We start from the raw sequence: 24,657 nt of genomic DNA, 5'->3' as shown, positions 1-24,657 counted from the left end.
GATCAACCATGACCTTATTGAATGATGGAACAGGCTTGAAGGGCCGAGTGGCCTACTCCGGCTCCTAGTTCGTATGTTTGTATGTTCTCCGATCCACATAACTGAAGTTCCTCATCCCTAGAACCATTCTCATGAATCTTTTCTGCACCCTTTCTGATGCTTTCATATCCTTCCTAAAGTGTGGTTCCAAGAATTGAACACTATTTTAGGCCAATTCAGTGATTTATAGAGGTTCACCCATGGCTTCCTTACTTTTGTATTTAACCTTTATTATAAAGTCCAGGATCCCTTATGCTTTGTTAATCACTTTCTCAACCGGCAAGCCACCTTCAATGACTTGTACACATTTACCCCAGGTTTTCTGCTCCAGCACCCCCTTTAGAATTTTATCCTTGATTTTTTATTGCCTCTCTTCATTCTTCCTACCAAAATGAATCGCTTCACACTTCTCTGCATTAAATTCATCTGCCACAAGTCCACCCATTCCACAAGCCCATTTATGAATCTTGAACTTTAATCCTATCCTCCTCAATGGTCACATTACTTCCAATTTTTGTGTCATTTGCAAATTTTGAAACTGTATGCTGTACACCAAATTCTAGGCCATTAATACAGATCAAGAAATGTAGGGGTCCTACACCGACTCCTGGGAAACCTCACTATATGCCTTCTGTCAGGGGACTGAAACCTCACACTATGGGCAGAGTCTTTGGGCCATTGAGCGGGCCCGGGTGTGGCCAGGAAACGGTCCGCCACCCATAATCGACCCCTGGCAAATTAATGGCCAGCCAGCATGAAACACAAGCTAAAAGGCTCTGCACTGCCAAAGAGGAGGTGGGAGGAGGACGAGCACTGAAGTCTGCGCAGGCATGGGGGAACGCCCAATGAAGGCTGCCTCAGGGAGCTGAAGAATTTTAAGATCAAAAAGAAAGATTTGGAAATTCTGAAAAAAATGTTCCCACATAGGTTTCACTCACATGAACATAAACATAGTAAAAATTATGTCAAAGCATTTTTATTAAACATTTTTTTAAATTAATGTTGGAAACCTCATCTTGCCTGTGGATGAGGTTTACTCAAAAATCCAAAGGCCGCCTGGCCGATTCACCCACCCGCCAACCATAACGTTGGATGGGCAGCGAAAAATCTATCTTAATTAATACTTTAATGGCCTTAATAGGCCTCTTAATGGCCAAAGGGTGTGCTGCCGACGCTCGCATGTGCCCGCCGACCGAAATATCGTGCAAGTACCTGATGATGTCGGGACGCTCACCCGACATCATCACGCGCTATTTTATGCCCAACGGGTCAGGCACGCACCCAGCAGCGCGCGGTAAAATTCTGGCCTATATAGTTTTATAGAATATGTATAGATATCCTCATGGCTAAGTTCTAAAATTTTAAAAACTGGACAAAGACCTTTTAAAATGGCTGAAGCTATGCCTGTCTATAACCCTTGAACAAAAGGAGCTATCATGGCAGTATCGCAGAAACTTTCAGCTTGTTATCTCTGAAGAGACACTAACAACTCCCTGTGAGCTGCAGAGATCAAATTCATAGGCATTTCATAACCCAGATGGACCAAGTGGAAGCGATCTGTTTGCTAGGACAAAGGACCCTGCAACCTTCTTTTCAAGTCACAATGGTTGGAACGTTTAACCATCTTGGGAACCCAGACAGAGGAATACACATCCTTTGTCAAAGACACCGTGAAAAGGTGGGAGTCATGTGACATAGACCTCTAGCTGGTGGAACCAGTCATATTGCCTTGCTGTACTGCAAACTCAGTCTGCCATTTTACCATCTAACTAGCAGCAACACAGAAAGGGAGCTTTGTCCAGATTGAATACCTGGTCACATCTACACTGTTTCAGCTGGAACTTCTGTATCATCACCTGCAAGACTGATTCATCTCTGCATGCCCTTCCCATCGTGTGAAATCAACGCCACCAAAAAAGAGAATTATACAGTATCAGTTTGTAGCCTGCCGACCTCACTGAAGGGTAACCTCATTGGACATTGATTCTGTACTCCGGAACCCATGTAAAACATCATTTCCTTTATCTGTGGCCTCTGTACTGTTAATCTTTCTTTCCTCCATCCCTTTTTTTACTGTATGAGGGCAAAGGGGGCTACATTTTGACCCTCCTCCCGTGTTTTGAGTTCATCCTATCACAAATTTACTGTGGGGTTATTAATTGAAATGGGATCACGCCAAAGCTGAGGGGTTAGGAAATATGCCACCACTTTAAAAGGGGGAGCAAATCAAAACACCTTTCTGTTTACGGATGGGTGGTGCCAGGAGAAAGCAGCGTGGTTAAAATTAACCCCCTCCTGTCCATAACACTTCCTTCAGTCTGAAATACAACTATTCACAACTACTCTGTGTTTCGTGGTACTCAGTCAACTTAAGATCCATGCGACCACTGTCCGTTTTATTCCATTTATTTAACTTTGCTGACAAGCCTGTTATGTGGCACTTTATCAAATGCCTTTTGCAACTCCACGTACACCACATCAATTGCATTACCCTCATTAACCCTCTCTGTTACTGCATTAGAAAACTACAGCAAGTTGGTTAAACATGATTAGCCCTTAGCAAACCTGTGCTGACTTGCCTTAATTAATCCGTATTTGTCAGAGTGACTGTTAATTTTGTCCTGAGTTACTGTTTCCAGAAGCTTTCCCATCACTAAGGTTAAATTGATTGACTTGTAGTTGCTAGGTTTACCCTTGTGCCCTTTTTGATAAAGGGTGTAACACTTGCAATTCTCCAGTCCTTTGATACAACCCCTGTATCTAAGGAGGATTGGAAGATTATGACCAATACCTCCACAATCTCTAGCCTTACATTCATTAGTATCCTCAGATACATCTCATCTGGTCCTGATGACTTATCAGCTTTAAGTGCAACCACCTTACCTAATACCTCCTTTCTATCGATTTTTAGCCCATCCAATATCTCAATTTTCACTATGACTTGGTCAGCATTTTCTTCCTCGGTAAAGACAGATGCAAAATACTCATTATTATCCCAGTAATGCCCCTTGTCTCCATGTATAAATCCCCTTTAGGATCTCTATTCAGCCCCACTCTTCCTTTTACTGCCCTTTTACTCTTTATATACTTATAGAAGACTTTTGGATTCCCTTTTATGTTGGCTGCCAATCTCGTCGCATTATCTGACTTTGCTTCTCTCACTTGCGTTTTCAATTCCCCTCTGAACCTTGTATACTCAGCTTATTCTCAATTGTATTATCAACCTGACATCTGTCATCCACGCCCTTTTTTTGCTTCATCTTGTTCTCTCTTACGTTATACAGGGAGCTCTGAATTTGTTTGCTCTACGTCTCCCCTTCAAGGAAATGTACTTTGACTGTACCCGAGCCACCTCTTTAAAAGCACTCTGTTGTTCTGTTATAGTTTTATCTGCCAATCTTTGATTCCAGTTTACCTTGGCCAAATCCGTTGTCACCCAACTGATGTAGGTCTTTCTGCAATTAATAATTTTCCATCTGGATTGCTCCTCATCCTTCTTCATGGTCAAGTTAAAGCTTATAATACAATGATCACTGTTCCCTAATTGTTCCCCAACTGACATCAGATTCACTTGACCCACCTCATTGCCCAGAACAAGACCCTGCAATACCTTCTTCCTCATTTGAATGGAAGCATACAAAAGTAGAAAATTCTCCCAAAGTCACTTTAGGATCTCTTCTCCCCCTCTGTCCTATACGCTATTACTAACCTAATCTTTATTAAGATAATGCACATGCCCCATTAGAACTTATATAATTCTTTTACCTGTCCATAATTTGCTTGCAAATTTGTTCTTCTAAATCTTTCCCACTAATTGTCGGCCTATAAAATATATCCCTCAGTGGCGTAATGGTACACCTGTTGTTTCTTAGCTCAAACTGAATTGATTCTGCCCTTGACCCCTCTAGGACATCTTTCTTCAATACTGTAACATTCTCCTTAACCAATAATCTTCCTCCTTTCTTTCCTTCCTTAATTTTCCTGAACACTTTGTATCCAGGAATATTTTGTGCCCTATCCTACCCTTGAACAGAGCTTTGATCTTATTCGTTGGTAATGGAATCACTTTGTTTATCACATGCTGCTTCTGCTGTTTAGCATGCATGTAGTCCTCTGTTGTTGCTTCATCAGGCTGGTACCTCATTTTTAGGTATGCTTGGTGCTTCCCCGGTCATTCTCCCCTACACTCCTCATTGAACCAAGATTGATCCCTTAGCTTCATGGTAATGGTGTAGTGAGAAATATACAGAGCCATGACATTACAGTTTGTAATGACTATAATTTTGTTGCTGCTGATGGTCCACAGTGCTTCATGGATACCCATGTTTTGATCTGGTGAATGTGTTCTGAATCTATCCCATTTAGCATTGTGGTAGTGCCACACATCACGATGAAGATATCCTCAATTTGAGCATGGGGCTCCATCTCCACAAGGACTATACGGTGGTCAGTGCTACCAGTATTGTCACAAACAGCTTCATCTGCCACAAGTAATGCTATGTAATGCTACCCCAGTGGCTGTAGCATGTGGCTAGTAGAAAGATACTGACCTTTAGCGGAGAAGACTGCAGATGGCCTTGATGATCCCCTTGAACAACACTGGGTCTAGGAGACGCAGTTGCAGACTTGACCATTTCAACGTGGGTAGCACCTGCCTGGGTTGGCTGGCTTGGAAGCCACGGCAAGAGCACTGAGAGAGTGCCAGGGGTGGGATAATGAATGCTGCTTTTCTGACAGAGGACAGCACATTGTGCTCTTGGAACCACTACCCCTCCCTTGAGGTGGAGCCTCAGCAATTCCAGTAATCTATTAGAGGACATTGCAATCCACAGCCACACTAACAACTGCCTGAGCTTCTGTGGCAGTAAGCTGATGTTGCATGGCAGCAGTCTGAGTTTCTACTGTGGCACTCAGATGATGTGTGACTGCTGCTTGTGCTGCAATGGAAACTGCAACATCAGCCATAAGATACATTATGGTTGAGTCCACAAGTGGGCAAACTATTGGCTACCACTTTCATGCTGGAAAGCATGAGTTCCAAACTCTGTGCAAACCCATGTGCCACATTGTTGCTGGGCTGCTCCATGCTCCTTGATTTGATTGCAGACTTTCTGGCAGGCTTTCCAGCGCACCGAGCTTTTTGTTGTGCATGGTCATCCGCCTTCTTTTGTACTTTGGCCCATCAAAGTGCTCATCTGAGGCCCTGCACCAGGGTCCATGTGCGAGCTCACCCTCTGGTATACCTTAGGTATATCCCCTAAGAAATGCCGTGTCAGAGCCGATGGATTTGATTGGGAAGCCAAATGTGCTGTGTCTTCAACTTTCCTCTCTTGCTGGTGTTCCTCCACTACCTGACCAGCTTGCACCTCTTGGATTTCTGAAAGGAGAAAGGCAGAAGGGGGTAAAGCCGTGGTGCAGGGAAGGAGAAAAGTAAACATTCCATGCTTGCACCATCTGCAGATTTGAATCAGAATAGATTGTGGGATGAAGGGAAGTGGGATGTGAGAAAGAAGATTCGATATGAGGACGATCATAATACCATATATGCTTGTGTAAAAGTCAAGTTCCTGAGACTGAATTTTTAGCCAAACAGTAGGGGTCGACTTTTCCATGAGTAATAGTTTCAAGGAGTTTAAACCCACCCTCTCCCATCATCTTGCTACCACAGAGTTGCCAGGCCGGAGACTTCCTGCCTACCAAAAATGCAGTGTAAAAGGAGCCAAAAGGTATTTTTATCATTGAATTTTTATTTATAAAATAACAATCGCCATGGCGACTCATTAATTTGTGTACCCTACATTCATCAAATTTCTCAAAGTAATCAAAAACAAAAGCCATATATACAAATTTATACAATTTCATTCCGTTTTTTTCACAGTACAGAAAGAATACTTCTCATCAGCAGAGCATGCACTGAACGTGTATTAAAAGCCATAAAAATCACCCTCCTCTTTGTCTTCAGAACCAAATAACATGCCTTGTTCTGCTTCTTAAATTGCGTCATCATATTCCTCTTCATCAGCAATCATGTCATCATTAGCCTTATCATTCCACAAATAATTGTCTTCTGTGCTATCAAGTGCATTGGATATCTAACATTCCTTGAATAATTTGATGACAATCTCCATTCTGATTTCACCCCAGACCTCTGCAACCCATTCATACAGGGTTGCTAACATCAGAGCCGGTGTGCTGCCTCCCTTGGAGAATGTCTCCTCTCCTTCGACCATCCAGTCGTTCTACTTTTTTTTTCATGCCATCCTTGAAGGTTTATTTAGAGAGACATCCAGTGGTTGAACAAAACAGGTTAGACCACCATGAATCACTGCAACATCACTGTTTTGTGATCTAACTTCAGCAACAACACCACTGAGAAATGTGATCTGAACATGTTCCAGATGAGAAGATTTTTTTCTTTACGTGATCCTTCTGGTCAGAAACTCTAAACTTTCCTCAGCCATATTATCAAGCAACCGTCATCCACTTATCCTTATTGTGAATGTGAACCCTTTTTGGTAATTGCTGTTTTGAGATGGTTTTCTCTTGAATATCAGCATTGGCTTAAGCTTTAGCCCATCACACATACACAACCAGGCAATGATGAACCTACTCTTCTTATGGTCAGTTGCCTTTATTAACACTGCTTTCTCTCCAACTTTGCGCAGTATTTAACTGACTGGCATGTGAAAATTCATGGGAGTCTCATCGATGTTCCCAATACAGGCCAATTTGTATCCATTCTTTTGCTGATTTTTGATCATGAACAGCTGAAATGCAGTAAGCCTGTCATCAAGTTCTGCTGGAAGATGCTGTGAAATCTTGGTCTCCTGTCACAGTGCAAGATTGTTTCTCTTCATTAACCTATTATACCATTGTTTGTGTCTTTTGCTGTTATGAAAAGGGGGATATTTGGGTTTTGAAATGCAACAGGACAACATATCCTACCTGGCTTACCTTAATCATGTGACCTCTGCCATGAGATCGTCTCTCTGTAAGCAGACATCTTGATGAGTTCAATAAAAGCCCCACACTGAGGAAGACACTGAGAGAGTGCTGCTGTCTTTAAAATTACAACACGGTGTCAGAAGTGGGATAAAATAGAGTTTTGAAACCTTGGAAATTCTTCAGAGAAGACACAACTCACAAAGGCACACATAAATGTTCAAATCTGCTAAAAGCTGCTGAAAAAGGACAAGGAAAAGCAAGCAGATACCAAAAGGTGCAAGTAAAAAACTGGGCGAGTTAAAATGACAGTAAACTTTCCACTCCCAGCTCCAGTAGAAATGAAAGGTGATAAAAAGAGAACTGGCAGTTTTTCCACTTGCAATGGCACAACTATGACCGTGCAGCAGATTTAATTAATAAGCTGGAACCGATAAGAATAGCCACCCTCTAACATTGCTGGAGTTGGTGGGGGTGGTGGGACAGCTACAAATTGTACACCACCCTAAATCCAACCGACAAAGAAAACAGACAGCAGAGATTTTGAAAGCCTTTAACAAATGCTTTGAACCCTGAGTGAACCTTATGTATGAATGCTATGTATTCAACACTAGAGTTCAAATGAACAGGAAATCATTAATCAGTATGTGACTGCAGTAGCACAACTTGCAGAATCATGTGAATTCAGGCAGCTAAAAGTTGATTTGATTAAAGACCGAATAGCCTTAGGCCTACGAGACCCCTCAGTGAGAGAAAGATTATGCTCAGGAAAGCGATAGACGTGTGTAAAAATGCAGAGCCTATAAAACGTCAGCTAGAGTACATGTATGGCAGAATATGGCAGAATAGACCAGGAGATACATTATGCTGAGAGGCATTCCAGGCCGAAAGAGCAGAACAATCACGGCTAAAGTGAAGGATTCAGATGCTGCAGTGAAGGGAATACTGCAGAGGACATCATACAAAGGAAAAGAAGGATTGCCTAGTGTGGGGAAAGCAGTGTTTTAATTGCAAGAAGCAGAATCATTTCACACACAAGAGTTCAGTGAGAAAAAAGCAAAACAAGCCTATACAGATGGCCACTGGAGAGGTATCAGCAGAAGAGTCTGATAAAGAACTATACACGATACAATAGGTTGGTTCCGTTAAGTCTATTGGTGAGAAATGGTTTATGACAGTTACAATGATGACTGCAGGAGGAGAGTATCAAGTGAACAAGAAGTGTCAGATAGACACTGGTGCGTCATGCAACACCATGATCTTCATAGACCTGTGCGAAGTAGCTCAGCATGGCGATCCAACACTGAAGCACTCGAAAATTAGGTTGAGGCTATATGATGGCATGATACGCATACTGAGAGGACAAATTAGTCTGAGAGCCCAATGCAATGGCAAGAAGGAAGATTTAGAGTTCCAGATCAAAGATGGGATGCAACAGCCACTCATCTCAGCTGGAGCAAGTCTAAAGCTTGGCTGGTAACACTAAATGTGCCGACAGAGATTCAACATGAAGCAGCAGCTCAACATGATCTGGAAGTCATCAACCTGGCAGAGACATTGAATTTGACAGACAAGGACCTTGCTCAAATCAAGTGAACTACCCAACTTTCCAAGCACTACAAGAAGTAGTGATGAAAGGATGGGCTGAGAGCATCAAAGACACACCTGTGGCCACAAGAGCATATTGGGCATTCCAAGATGAATTGACAGCCCAAGATGGCATCTTATACAAAGAAAATAGAGTCATTATCCCTAAGGAGATGAAAGGAGAGATGCTGAAACACATCCATGCAAGCCATCAAGGAATTGAATCTAGTCTGAGAAAGGCATGAGAAGTGCTCCACTGGTCAAACATGAGCAATGAAATTAAAGACCACATCGGCCATTGTGATGCTTGTAACAAGTACCAAGCTAAACTCGCTAGAGAGCCATTGATGACACATGACATCCCAAACAGACCAAGGATGAAACTAGGAGTAGACCTCTTCACTATAGCAGGAACTGAATATCTTATCGCTATCGACGACTATTCTGACTACTGGGAGTTAGACCAGCTGACTTCAATGATGACAAGAGAAATAGTAGAATGCCTGAAAGCACATTCAGTCATTACAACATTCCAGACATTGTGATGAGTGACAATGGTCCTCAGTTCAGTTGTTTCACAATGGGTTGGGAAATTCAACACTATACATCATCTCTGCACTATCCCCAATTGAATAGAAAGGCTGAGATGGCAGTGAAAATCACCAAAGGAATCACCAAGAAATCGAGCAAATCACAGAATCACACAGTGGGGAAGAGGCCCTTCGGCCCATCGAGTCTGCACCGACACGTGAGAAACACCTGACCTACCTACCTAATCCCATATACCAGCACTTGGCCCATTGCCTTGAATGTTATGACGTGCCAAGTGCTCATTCAGGTACTTTTTAAAGGATCTGAGGCAACCCACCTCCACCACCCTCCCAGGCAGTGCATTCCAGACCATCACCATCCTCTGGGTAAAAAAGTTTTCCCTCACATCCCCCCTAAACCTCCTGCCCCTCATCTTGAACTTGTGTCCACTCGTGACTGACCCTTCAACTAAGGGGAACAGCTGCTCCCTATCCACCCTGTCCATGCCCCTCATAATTTTGTACACCTTGATCAGGTCACCCCTCAGTCTTCTCTGCTCCAACGAAAACAACCCAAGTCTATCCAACCTCTCTTCATAACTTAAATGTTTCATCCCTGGCAACATCCTGGTGAATCTCCTCTGCACGCCCTCCAGTGCAATCACATCCTTTCTATAATGTGGCGACCAGAACTGCGCACAGTACTCCAGCTGTGGCCTCAGTAAGGTTCTATACAACTCCAACATGACCTCCCTACTTTTGTAATCTATGCCTCGATTGAATGCCTTTTTCATCACCCCACTAGCATGTCCCTCCGCCATCAGAGATCTATGGGCACACATGCCAAGGTCCCTTTGTTCCTCAGAACTTCCTAGTGTCATGCCATTCATTGAATACTTCCTTGTCAAATTACTCCTTCCAAAGTGTATCACCTCACAATTTTCAGGGTTAAATTCCATCTATCACTTATCTGCCCATTTGACCATCCCGTCTATATCTTCCTGTAGCCCAAGACACTCAACCTCACTGTTAACCACCCAGCCAATCTTTGTGTCATCCGCAAGCTTACTAATCCTACCTCCCACATAGTCATCTATGTCGTTTATATAAATTACGAATAATAGGGGACCCAGCACAGATCCCTGTGGTACGCCATTGGACACGGGCTTCCAGTCACTAAAGCAGCTTTCTGTCATCACCCTCTGTCTCCTACAAATCTAGCACAGATGTACACAAAGCAGTCCTCGAGTGGAGAAACACACCAACTGAAGGCACGGAAAGTAGTCCAGTCCAAAGACTAATGTCACACTGCACCCAAACTACTCTTCCAATAGCAAAAAAGTTACTGAAACCAGAAGTAGTAACAGGCGTGAGTGAAAAAATCAAGGTGAAATGGCAGAAAGCCAAACTTCATTTTGACAGGACTGCCAAACCATTGCCAGAGCTGAGCATTGGAGAGCCAGTCAGGGTACAAACCTTCAACACTCTCAACAGGATTCAGCCCACGTAGAAACTTGGGACCTGCGTAGGGAAATTGTCAGCTCGATTGTATGTGGTAGAAGTGAATGACCAAATATACTGCATATACAATCAGCTAGTGATTCCCCTTGACCACAGTCATCCAGTCAGGAAGAAGGGATCTCACTAGCTGTACTGAGTACAGAACTAGCATCAATCCCAGAGATCCACATGTCCCCAGCACGGCAATGGAACCACAATAGTTACCATGGCAACAAGTCCCACGGGAACGACACTCTGCGTAGAGGGAACATCAGCCAGACAAACAGCCAATAACAATATGAATGTGCATCATTAAGAGACCTGCACAATTTAACAACTATGTATGCAATGCATGTGCAGTGACAGACAAGAATAACAACCAGGTTGTTAATGCGTGCAAATAGTGGTCGCATTGTGGATAATTTGGGTAACTCACGTTCATTAGGAAAAAGGGAATGTTCATACCTTTTGTTCGTTATGAAAAGGGGGATGTTTGGGTTTGAAATGCAACAGTGTTACATGTCCAATCTGATCTGCCGTAGTCATGTGACATCTGCCACGAGGCAGTTTCTCTGTAAGAGGACACCTTGATGAGTTCAATAAAGACCCCACTCTGAGGAAGATACTAGGAGAGAACTGTTATCTTTAAACACAAAACAAGCATCAGGGCTATCTTTGAAATTTGCAATGCCTAATTTTCTTACTTGTTTCATGGTGAAGATTCAGATAGATCCAGGATAAACTGAGAGCCCATTTTGGCAATATCATTGGCTGTAGCCACATGCAAGTTTTCCCCTATTTGCACATTTATTCTTAGGCATCCTCTTACGCTGTGTGGAGAGCTTCCTCCAATCTCTAACGTTCTTCTCTGATATCTTGAATACTCTAGCTGCAGCACAGTTATTTTTCTGCTCTGCAATTTCAACGACTGTAAGTTTGAACTGAGCTGTGTATCTGCTGTTCCTCCTTATTACTGTGTTGCTATATTAGAGGATCGGATTGGCAGAAACGCAGCATGCATTAGTGAGGTGGCAGCCTTGAGAGCACTTGTTGATGTGTGCAGACACGAGGAGCTGAACAGCTGCCTTTGACGGTGTGCTATTCTATGATTCTATAAAAAGGTTTGCACCAGGGTGAGTTTGACTTCAGCGGCGAATGGGTGGTAAGTAGAAAGAGTTTGGAATTTTTGGCCAAAAGTCAGGGATCATCTTTTACACAGGATCAATGATTACTATGTACAATACGTTGATGAACTTATTAGTCTGCAGTTTTGCTTATGAGCAGATTGACTAGCACCATAGTCTTAACTGGAAACATGGCCAAATTAGGATGATGAAGTCACTTATCTGTATCTAAAATGTCACAGCATCAAATGATATGAGTTTGGATTTTCAAGAATGCCCAGAATAACTATTCTTCCTACAAATGTTCCGAGAACAACTCTAGTTTTTGTACAGTTCACCTGACAAGGTAAACTCGGTTTGGCATCCTATGTGACAGTGTATCCCCCCTCATCTTTCTGGGCCTGCCTCCAGCTTTTAACATGATTGGCCATACCATCTTCCTCCAGCCTCTCTCCTCTGGATGGGACTACCCATGTCTGGTTCCATTCTTGTGTATCCAGTTGGAGTCAGAGAATTACCTTCAATGACTTCTCTTCCCACTCCTGCACAATTACTCTAGAGTTCCCCACGGATTTGTTCTTGGCCCACTCCCATTTTTTGTTTACATGCTGACCCTCGGTGACATTATCTGAAAGGAAAATGCAACATTATATTTCACATTGCAAACTTATGACGCCCAGCTCTACCTCATCACTACCTCTCTGAACCCCTCCACTGTCTCTGATGTATCATTCTGTTTGTTCAACATCCCATCCTGGATGAACAGAAATTTTCTCCAGCCAAATACTGGGAAGACCGAAGCCATTGTCATTGTTTCAGTCACAGAGCCCGTTCCATAGCCACTGAGTCCATTCATCTCCCTGGTCACTGTCTGAGGTTAAACCAGACCATTCACACCCTTGACATCCTACTTAACCTTAAACTGAGCTTCTGACCACAGGTACAATGCATCACCAAGACCACCTACTTTCAACTTAATAACATTGTCCATTTCTGCTCCTGCCTCAGCGCATCTGTTACTGAAATCCTCATCTATTCCTTTGTTACCTCTAGACGTGACTATTCAAATGCCCTACTTGATGATCTGTTACCATTCATAAACCTAAGCTGATACAAAACTCTGCTTCCCATATCCTAACTCTCACCAAGTCATGATCACTGTGTGTGTTCATTGACCTATGCTGGCTCCTGGTCCAGCAATGCCTCAATTTTAAAGTCCTCATCCTCAAATCCCTCCATCCGCTTTATCTCTGTAACCTCATCCAGCTCAACAATCCTCCTCTAATTCTGGCCTCTTGCACATCCCTGGATTTAATCGCTCCACCATTGACAGCCCTACCTTCAGCTGCCAGTGGAATTTCACCCCCCCCCCCCCCCCCCCCCCCCGCCAAGCCTCTCCTTCCTCCTTTTAAGACCTTCCATAAAAATCACCTCTTCAACCAAGTTTCTATCACCTGTCCTAATATCTCCTATGTAAGTTTGAGTCAGAACTTTTATTCTCTAATGGGATGCAGACATTGCTAGGAAGGCTGGCATTTGTTGCCCACCCCTAATTGCCCTTGAACTAAGTGGCTTGCTCAACCATTGCAGAGAGCAGTTAAGACATTACATTGCTGTGGGTCTGGAGTCACATGTAGGCCAGACCAGGTAAGGACAGCAGATTTACTTCCCTAAAGTGGATTAGTGAATCAGATGGGATTTTATAACTACCAATGACAGTTCCATGGTCCCCAATACTGAGAATAGCTTTCAATTCCAGATTTACTAATTGAATTTAAATTTCACCAGCTGCCATGGTAGGATTTGAACCCATGTCCCCAGAGCATTAGCCTATCAATTACTAGTTCAGCCATATTACCACTACACCACCATCTCCCCTTCATGTCTGATAATGGTACTGTAAAGTGCTTTGGGAAGCTTTATTACATTAAAGATGCTATTGTTGTTGTAGCGTCTTATCCAAAACACTGCATCTCCAATAGTGCAACACTTTCTTCAGTACTGCTTTAAGGTATCAGCCTGGATCAGGGATTCTCAACAAGGGATCCACTGCCTATGGAAAGGAAGGTTAAAAGGAATGGCCCAAAGCTTCAGATTATTTCTAAAATGGTTTCACATGGGCTTCCTATGGTACAAAAATGGTGGATCATCTTTCATAGAATAATCAAAGGAAGCCAGTCATCCCATCATTTCTGTGTCAGCTCTTTATTTAATTGTATACCACATTTTTATACAGAAAAATATACATACATAGATTGACAAGGATCTGTGGAATTTTTATAATATAAGAGAGAATCCTCAAAATCAAAAAGGTTGTGAATCCCTGGCCTAGATTATGGGGAGAATTTTCCCCCGTTGATCGGGGGCGGGTGCGGACCCAATCGGTGCCCCCGATCGGGTCCACGCTGCCATTTTACGTGGGCAGGCCACGCGCCCAGAAGTGCTGAGTGCTCCCTGTGCGGGGGGAGGGTTCCCTGAATCGGGGCCTGCGCTTTTTCGCGCATGTGCAGAAATCTCCCTGAGGCACAGAGGTGCCTCAAGGAGATTAGTTTAAGTTTTAAATATGTAAATAAAGACATTTTTAAAAAATTTTAAAAGTCCCCTCATGTGTCACATGAGCTGAGACATGTTAATGAATTTTAAAAAAGTTTCATTCAGTTTATAAACACTTCATGAAACCCCATCCTGCCCATGGATGAGTCTCCATGAAAAATGCGAAGGCCACCTGGGCTCTTTGCCTGCCCGTCAACCTCAAAGCTGGACGGGCAGCATTCTTAACTGCTTTAATTGATATCTTAATGGCCTTTATTGGCCGTTGACATTTCAGCAGGCGTGCAGCCGACTCCAGCGCGTGGCCGCCGAACGAAATATCGCGATGAGTCCGGGATGCACGCCCGACATCATCGTGCGTCATTTTACGCATCGGCGAGTGGGCCCCGCCCCCGCTTGCCGACCCGAAAATTCTGCTCTATGTGTCTAGTCTTCGCCTTATGACTCACAGGTGGCAGGTTTATTAACCAAGCCAACCTGACAGTTGCTAAGAACATTTTTTAAGAGAAGTAAAACAAGATTTGACCCTGAGGTGAGCTTCCAACCTCAAATCTGTGCCATCTCTAAGATGACTTTTTTCCACCTGCATAACATTGCTCGACTTTGCCCTGTCTCAGCTTATCTGCTGCTGAAACCTTCACCCATACCTTTGTTATCTCTATACTCAACCATTCCAACAGACTGCAGGCTAGCCTCCCACATTCTACCCTACTTTGAGGTCATCCAAAACTCTGTTGCCTGTGCCTTAACTTGCACCAAGTCCCATTCCCTGATCACTCTGTACTTGCTGACCTATGTAGGCTCCTGTTCAAGTAACTTTTGATTTTAAAATTATCCTTGTTTTCAAATTCCTCCATGGCCTTGCCCCTCTCTATCTCTGAAATCTCTTCCAACCCCACAACTCTCCAAGATATCTGCACTCTTCTAATTCTGGCTTCTTATACATACCCAATTATAATTGCTCCACCATTATCAGTCAACTATCTAGCCCAACCTCTGGAATTCCCTCCCTACACCTCCCCGCCTCTCTATCTCACTTTCCTCTTTTAAGACAGTTTTTTAAAACCTACCTATTTGATCAAGCTTTTGGTCATCTGAACTAATGTCTCCTTATGTGACTCGATGTCCTACTTTGTTATATAATGCTCTGAAACACCTTGGGATGTTTCATTACACTAAAGGCACTATATAAATGTAAGCTATTGTTGGTGGAGAGACAAAAAGAAAATCAGGAGAAAATATTATGACCTCTTAAACCACATCTGGCATGCAAAATGACAGTTTGTTTTTATTACCCTGATATGAGCTTTCACTGCTGTAAAATGGACCCCACCTACAGTGCCAAAGGGTCATCCCATCTGGCTGTACCTTGCTGCTCTTCTTTCTGCCAGTAAACCTATATCTGCCTATAGGGAACCATTGTCCCTCACTATCATGGTGTTTCTCATCATGGTTATTCTGCACCTTTCTCTTTTCACAATTTTCTATGTCAACATTTACAAGATTGACTTCACCAAATCTTTACATCTCAGCTACCTTCTTTCCTCAGTTTTCAACATCAAACTGTGGAGCACAAAGTTGGGTAGCTCCAGTTTTCTTTTCCAGTTGAAGAAAATAGGAAATTTTATATTAAACTTGCACCCATCCGTGTCACTGTTCTCACGGTGGAAGAATCGAGAATCAGAGGACATCGATTTAAGGTGATTGGCAAAAGAAGCAACAGTGATACAAGGAAAAGCTTTTTTACACAGCAAGTGGTTAAGATCCGGAATGCCCTGTCTGAGAGTGTGCTGGAGGCAGATTCATTCATGGCTTTCAAAAGAAAATTGGATCATTACCTGAAGAGGAAATATTTGGAGGGCGAGGTGGAAAAAGCAGTGCAGTGGCACTAGGTAAATTGCTCTTGCACTGAGCAGTACAGACACACCAGGCTGAATGGCCTCTTTCTGTGCTGAACTGTTCTATGATTCATGAGTTTCCAAGAAAGCTGAAAATATTAAAAATTGATCATTTCTTTATTTGAATAAAGGGAATGTGTTGTAGAAATCAAAGTGATATTTGTAAAAGTAAACCTTAAACTAGAGAGATAATCTATAACTTTTTATTTTGTGATAGATTATAGGGTTTTAAGTTTTCAATATCACTTGCTTTGTATCTACTAATTCACCATTCCTCATTTGCTACACAATCAACATATACTAGGGCCTGAATTTCACACTTAGCATACACGCCAAGTTGGCGGGCCTGAAAGCGGTTGCAAAATGCGCTTCTGCCTGCGATCATCGCCCGAACGCAATTTCAGGCTGGCTGGCCAATTAACGGTCAGCCAGTATGAAACACATGCTGAGAAAGCCTCAGTACTGCTGAGGGGGTGGGAAGAGGGTGGGCACCAACAGAAGTGAGGGTGCAGGTAGGTGCCTCTAGTGAGCTCCCTGAAGGCATCCAGCTGCTGTGGAGCTGCCTCAAGGAGTTGCAGACCTGGACAAATTAAATGAGAAGAAATTAATGCAGCAAACTGTCTCTGCAGCACATTCAAGCACCTGACAGCAGAACTCAAAAAACATCAATCCCCAGATATCACTTTTTATTACATTTCACCCCGGACATTTCATCCCGCCCTTGGTGAGGTTTCATTAAAAACGGGCTGCCCGCTTGCCCATTTTTCCTGTGCAATGAGCGCAAAATCGCATGGGCAATGCAAAACTGTGGACAATAGGCTTTTTAATGGCCTTACTTGGCTCTTTAATTGTCGGCAGGGGCGGCTCCAACTCCTGCGTGCACCTGTCAACCTCTTTTGCTCATGTGCGCAATGATGTTGGGACACATGCCTGATTTCATTTCGCTCAATTTCATGTGCGTTCAGGTCGGGCGTGCGCCCGCCCGATCAACGTAAGATTCTGGCTTAGTTGCTTTGTTACGTGTACCACAAAATTCCACTATTTTAAGATTTTTGAAACCCATCAGAATATCCTGCAGCTAGATTTATTTGTCTATATTATAAGAATTGTGCTTTCTGTTTTCAGACATCTAATTAGTCTCTAAAGTAATCACCTCCCAATTTGAAGTCAGTTGCACTTGTTGCCATTTATTGGTTCTCAATTGATGAGTTTTACCCATTCATATCTATCAGATTTTAATGTCGACTGTAACATATATTTTTCCTAAATGTATAGGAGTTATGAGGATGTTAACTGGGACTGTAAGTTGGCACCAAAAATCAAACCAGCAGATACAATACAGGACAAAATAGCCGACCCCATGTCACGACATGCTACTCTAAAACGATACGATGCAAGCCCTCATATGTGGCAAGTAAGTATTTACATGTTTGCTTGCATATGTATTAAAGTGTTAATATTGAAACCTTCAAAATATATTCACATAAATTGTTTTTCACTTCGTAAAAAGCAGAATGCAGAAAGCAGGGTATTTTTTACAGGTAGTGTTCTTACAGTGTAGTTCTGAGGAGAGTGTACGCCAGTTGCCCAGAGTGTACTGATAAAGATTTTTGTCTTCTGCTTGGGGTATCTTAAAAAGCTGGCTTAATCCCGTGAGAGATTTGCAGTTTGCAGTTGCAGTCTGCAATGCAAGTTACTTTTTAGAATCCCAATATACCTAGTTTATTTGGAGGAAAGAGTACATTTAGATGTCAGAGGGGTGAGGCAGCACAGGAAGAGGAGGGAATCCACTTGGCATTAACTAGTGCCTAAGGATTAGTGACTCTTTAAAACACATTTGGCCTAACCTGAACAGTAATGGATTTGATGAGTCCATTTTGCCTTGGAAGTGGCAAGGCAACCTTTGCTCTATTAGAAGATGATTTTTGCCCCAATCCAACGCAAGAAACAGTGAAAACTAGCATTGCACTGAACTTCTTTTCACCAAGATCATTTCAGGTTGGCAAAGATGAGTTGAATATCTGTCACTCATCTGTGCATAGGTGCATCCAGCAAATGACAGAAGCCCTGTTCACAAAAGACGATAACTATATTAAGTTCCTTGTAAAAGTTTGGGAGAGTCCAAGCTTAGCTGGTGGAAATTCCCACCCTCTGGCCAGCAAGATGTATTTTTCTATTAATCTTCACCTGGCGATTGACAATCAGGCTTGAATTATTCAAATGGCTGCCGGCCATCCAGACAGTTGTCATTGGCAATCATGATGAGGTAGTTATCTGTACTCTGCCACACTTTTGTAAATTAAGATAAAGATGAATAAGATAGAGTAAACCACTTGTGGTTATCCATAGCTCCCTTGTTAGACATTCACATCATCCTTGTCGTATTTTAATAATGATATAAAGGCACCAATCACTCATAATGGACTGTGTGAACATGTAATGGGTTCATTTATTCAGACTAGGCACATAAGAACATGTATTCATGGATAGAAAGCTTGAAGACCTCAGAGCTGTGCTGTGTCTGCTGTGTTCTGCTCAAGGGTGAAAGTGAAACTAAGGCTGGAACACATGGCACACTTCCTTTCTGGTGATGACATGCTGCTGCCCCTTTAAGGCATATCATAACAATCCTAGTTTGCTCACTCCGCCTTGACAATGGCAGAGTTCTTCTGGTCCTTGGACAGGTCGGGGGAGATGTTTGAAAAGCCTTCTGCATCATTAAAATACATAGAAATTACAATGTAAGGAGGATTGAAGGATTTGTGACCAGAGCCTCTACAATATCTACCCTTAATTCCCTCTGTAATTTAGAAATCATTTAATCCAATCTGTGTAACTATTCTATTTTTTGAGCACTACCAACATTTTAAGTACTTCCTTTTTATCTATTTTTAAATTATCTAATGTCACTACTACCTCCTTTACTGTGACATTAGTACGCTCTTCATTGAAACATTAGCATTGGCCTACCTACGATCTTTGACCAGTCATGAGCTAGGAGTAGAGAGCGCACATCAGAAGGCAAGTGTTCGGCATTCTGATGCAGTGGCCTGTCCAGCGCAGCTGCTGTGCGAGAATGGTTGCCTCTATGCTGAGGAGGCCTTACTTCTGGAGGATGCTCGTGTTTGTACGGCGATCCATTCAGGTGATGCGTAGGATCTTCCATAGACAATGCTGATGGTATGCCTCAAGCTTCCTCAGGTGTCGACGATACATCACCCAGGTTTCACAGCCATAGGAAGTGTCGGGAGGACGACTGCCTTGTAGACTTCGACTTTTGTATCCATCTGTTGGTGATGGTTAGTGACAACAGCGGGGAAGAGAGTGCGCTGGACCGCCCACAATGGCAATCCCTTCTTCACCAAGGTGTAGCTGGCTTTGAAGCAGGGCAAATGGCAAAGGTCAAGGACACAAGAGCACAAAGAAAGCTCAAGAAGGCATGCAAGCCCCACCACCACAGACTGACCAACCGACTGACTAATGCCTGACTGCCGATGTGGAATGTGGTTTTTGGATCTTTGTTTTCCCCTTTTAATGCTGTTTCTCCCTTAATCTTTTACATCCCCTTTTCCACCTTGTTTATTTTGCACTATCTTCACCCTATATCTTCCAGTCACTCTCTCTTTGTCTCCCCCTTTCTTTTTCTCCCTATCTCCCTCTCTCTTCTCTAGGACTCTGTGGCGAGTGTCCTCCCCACTTCGAGGGACTGCCAATTATTATTATTATTGCTATTAATATCCTCCTCGGTAATAAAAATTAAAGTAAAGCACTACTTAATACTTCAGCCATGCATGACCTCTGTTTCCACAAGAAAATCAGCTTTTTGTTTCCTAATTGTCCCCTTCTTCCTTTGACGGTCCTTTAACTATTTATTTGTTTAGAAAAGACTTTTGGATTCCCTTTTATGTTACCTGCTAATCTATTCTTGTACTTTCTCTTTGATCCTCTTATTCCCTTTTAACATTTCCTTTGTACTTGCTGTATTTAGCTTGGTTCTGTATTGTACCATGGATCTTACATCGTGAGCATTCTTTTCCTATTCCATTCTAATCTTTATATCTTGAGTCAATAAAGCTTTAGCTTTGGATGTCCTTGCTCTCCCCCTCGTGATTATGTGTCTAATATGTACCCAAACCACCACCTCCTTGAAAGTCTCCCATTGTTCAATTGTTGTTTTGCCTACCAATTTTTTTATTCCAATCCTCCTGGGCCAGATCCCTTTTCAACTCACTGAAATTAGTCCTCCATGAGATAAGTATTTTTACATTTGACTGTACATTGTCATTTTCCATATTTCTAGCAAATCTGATGATACCATGATCACGACCAGCTCCTCAAATGGTATTTCATTGAAACATGCTTCACTTGCCCCACTTCAAGCCTCAGAACTAGGGCGGAATTTTCCTGGAATTGCGCTGAGTGTGGAAGCTGGCGGGTAAAATGGAGTTCTACCTGCCGATAAAAATGGTGAGTTTTCATGCAGTATCACCCCAAGCCTGCCTCATTATTTATTCTCTCCTGCGAAACATGCCGTTTCCATGGTGGGCAGGCTCTCATTCACCCGCCCGCCATCACCCCACTGTTGCATCACGCCAGCCGCCATGATTAAAAGACAGTCGCCAGCAAAACGCTCAATGCCACCAGCTCACCACCGCTGCCTGGGAGACATGGCCACTAAAGGCAAAAAGGCTGCAGCATCCCGGCTTCAACGACGAGTCCCTCAAGTGACTGCTGGATGCTGTGGAGGGCATCCGCCGGGATGTGCTGTGGCCACAGGATGGGCAGCAACGTGAGCAACCCAGCTTGGGAGCCGGTGGCAGTGATGGTCATCGCAAATACCCTGCAGAGGAGGACAGCCACCCAGTGCCGCAAAAGCAAGAATGATCTCCTCCGTTCCACCAGGGTAAGTCACTCTTTTCATCACTTCCAACTCACACACTCACAAACCCATCCACAGGGCCCTCACTCACTGTCAGTGCAAGGACATCACCATTCACTCTTTCACACACACCGTCATTGTCCTCATCCCATCCACGGGTCCACTCACCACCCACACAGGCCAGGCATACTTATCATCTGGCCCAGCAGGCATCCTGATACACTCTCCCCATCTCTATCCATGCAGGATAAACTGGCTCACAACAGGAGGGAAAGGTTGCAGACAGGTGGAGGGATGCCGGAGTCCAAAGTTCTGACAGAATTCGAAAACAGAGCCATCCAGCTGGTCGGCGATGACCAGGACCGGTCCTGTACTGACGGTGAAGTTGGCGCTGCTCTTTCAAGTGAGGTTCCAGCAATGCAACATCCATCAGACAACGAGAATCGTGTGTCCTCTTTCACGGGCCAATGCTATGGACTAATTATCTCCCCTTGATTTCGCAGGCACATCTGCTAAGCAGCCGACAGAGTCCATGACCCAGGGCCTCCAATCAAGCCCCGAAGAAACCTCTGAATCTGAAGGCACCCTCCCTGAAGTCCTGTTACAGTGCTCACCCACACCCTCCACCAGCGCAGAGACACATACCTCAGTGGGACCTAGCTTTAGAATAATCCTGGGATCACAATCCGGTGAGCACATCGCACTGTCTGATCCACAGCAGGCGGAGGCAGGGACTTCCCAGGTCCCCGACACTCGGAGAACTGCTGGAGACCAGAACATTGCTGAGTCCAAGTCAGATGATGAGCCTCTGGACTTGGTCATGTTACAGTTGCTGGAGCTCGGGAACATCAGGAAGGGATATCTGCTGCACTCCTCAGATTGCAAGGCACGATGAAGGAGTCCATCCGTCTTCAGGCTGAGGTAATAGTGCTGGCATTGCTAAACACCGAGGTCAACTCTATCAGGATGGCGGTCGCAATGGAGACCTTGGTCCAAGATGTCACTCCTGCACTGCTCCGTGGGCTCAACTGCATCTCTGATGCCATAGTTGGCCTCCAACACAAGAGGGCTGCTGGGCAGCTCGATCATGCTCCAGCTACCCTTTCCACTCACGGAATCAGCCGGGGGTCATTGGGCACCCATAGGAAGGAGGATCAGCAGGTGCACACTCCAGGGCCATCCACCTAGGAGACTCTGGGAGTGACCAGCCCATCAGAACCTCCTCTTCCTGTGACCTCCACAACTCCAGCTTCACAGGCCGAGGAGGGTGCCACTGCCACACAGCAGGATCCCGAAAGCAGGCCGGAGCCCACCAAGTCTCAGCCCTCCAGAGGACGCCTGCCAAAGTCATCACAGACAGGGTGTTGCAGTCAGCAGGCTGCCTCCACCTCCGCTGTGGCTGGCCGGGGAGCACCAAGACGTAGTGGCAGAATTAGGAATGTTAGGTATAAGTAGTTGCACAGCCTGGGTTTTGATCACTTGTACATACTGTTCACTATTGTCAATAGACTAAGAATGTCTACCTGCCTGTGGCTCCTTGTTCTGATGCGCAATGTTCTTGTCACACAGATGTGAAACCTTTCTACACAAAATAAAAATGCAGGTGCCTCAGTCCAGGCCTCTTCCCTGTGCTCTGTGCAGCCTTCAGACCACAGTGATGGTCCAGCCCCACACTCTCTGGAAACATTACTGATGCCTGCATCTCGGCGGTGCTGGTCATTGTTGCTAGAATGAAGTGGGCAGGCCCCACAGAGTTCTCTCATACTTTCTGTGTGCTCTCAACACCTTTAAGGTGGGGCTGGCTCCCATCACACCAGCATCTGCAGCCAGCGATGCTGTGCACCAGCTCCTGAAAGGCTGAGGTGCTGAAGGCATCAGATGTGACTAAAGCTTCATGGCTGCGTCTCTGAGATGGACCTGATCATGGAGCGCAAGCAAGCTGCCCTCAGCCAGACAGGAGTCAGACATTCTCAGAGGCTGTATGAAGATCTATGGAGTGTCCTCACTGCATGTTGTCGTCATCCTCCTGCAATCGAGCGACTATTAGGGCCTCCACTGCATCTCCATGACAGGAGCATTCTCACAGAGGGTACTGGCGCTGCCATAAGCCAAACTAGAGTCAAACATTCACAACTGCGATATGAGGATCTATCGGGACACCTCATTGCATGTCATCATCATCCTCCACAAATCTGACAGCTATGAGGACCTCCCAAGTGCGCCTGCCTCGTCTCGCCAGTGCGAGAGCCTCATCCCTATCGCCGTCATTACCGAGGTCCCCCTCACCGTCATCCCTGTCAGCATCCTCCTCATCCAAGGAGACCTCCAGCTCCTCTATCTCCTCCTCAGCCAGCTCCTCTCCCCATTGCAGCGCCAGGTTGTAAAGGGCGCAGCAGAAGACGATGATGCGTGACACCCTCTGCGGACTGTATAGCAGGGCTCCACCAGATCGGTCCCGGCACCGGAACTGCATCTTCAGCATCCTGATGGTCTGATCCACCAAGTTGCAAGCTGCTGCATGAGCCTCATTATAGCGTTACTCTGCTGCAGTCTGAGGCCGCCACACGGGTGTCACCAGCCACGGCCCCTGCGCGTAGCCCTTGTACCCAAGGAGCTAACCCTGCAGCCTCTGTGGACCCTGGAAGACTGCAGGGATCTGTGACCGACTCAGGATGTAGGCATCATTGCACACTCCCTGGAAACCGTGCGCATACTTGCAGGATGTGTTTCTGGTGGTTGTACACCAGCTGCACATTCAGTGAGTGGAAGCCCTTGCGGTCGATGAAGTCCACTGAGTGCAGCGATGGAGACCTGAGCACCACATGAGTGCAGTCAATCGCACCCTGCACCTGTGGGAGTCCCAAGATCAGGGTGAATCCAAAGGCCCTTGCGTCCTGGCTGTCCCAGTCCCAGGTGAAATGCACTTCTTCCTGAGGTTACTGGTCCTGCCTTTGCACAGCCTGGAGCCTCAGTCACTCTCTCCTTGGTATTCTATGGTCTCTGTAGGCCATCAGGCATACAGCTAGGTCAACAGGATCCATGATCCTGACGTGGTCTTCCTGCAGCATGAAAGAGAGAGACACGTGGTTATCATGGCTGCACTTAGCACCTTTCCTGCCCCTGTGTGACCATCCCTTAATGCTTCCCAGACAGTGCTGGTCACCCCTTGGATGGCCAGTGATGAGTGTGTTGCGTGACTGCCCTGTCAGCCTGTGACATGGGGAACACTGGTCCAAACCAGGACGCTGAGATTGCAAGGGGCTGTGAGCACCTCCAGCAGTGACTGCTACATGGCCAGCGTTGGCGAGGAGAGTGTACAACGTGTGCAGCCCAACTGCTCCACGGTCCAATAAAGTGGTGGCGGACTCGAAGTCTGTGCTGGGGATGGGGGGGATAAGGTATGGAGCACTTGGTGGCCCTTTGGTGCCTCTACGTTGCTTGCATGGGAGGGCAGGCTAGGAGCCTGACCCCAACCATATCACTGCGGCTGCAACTGACCTGTCTCAGTTGAGAGGCATGGTCAGTTTTTACAGGTCACCCTAATGCGTGGCCACCTCCCTCACTTAACCTGACCCCCACCTCAATTGTGTCTGCACGGGATGCAGCGC

General features: G+C 44.8%; 1 protein-coding gene across 1 annotated transcript in view; it reads left to right on the top strand.

Annotated features, from left to right (window-relative positions):
- The window catches only part of spmip7 (sperm microtubule inner protein 7), an 86,916-nt gene that overhangs the window by 20,713 nt on the left and 41,546 nt on the right, over positions 1–24,657 (top strand). The window contains exon 4 of the mRNA XM_078534923.1: positions 17,446–17,584. Coding sequence (XP_078391049.1) covers positions 17,446–17,584 — 139 coding nt within the window. The remainder of the gene's footprint in view (positions 1–17,445; positions 17,585–24,657) is intronic.

The sequence above is a fragment of the Cetorhinus maximus genome, chromosome 3 (assembly GCF_964194155.1).
Source record: "Cetorhinus maximus chromosome 3, sCetMax3.hap1.1, whole genome shotgun sequence".
In the NCBI taxonomy this organism is placed as follows: Eukaryota; Metazoa; Chordata; class Chondrichthyes; order Lamniformes; family Cetorhinidae; genus Cetorhinus; species Cetorhinus maximus.
Note: the sequence above shows the minus strand (reverse complement) of the source record. Positions and strands in the feature narration are given on the sequence as shown.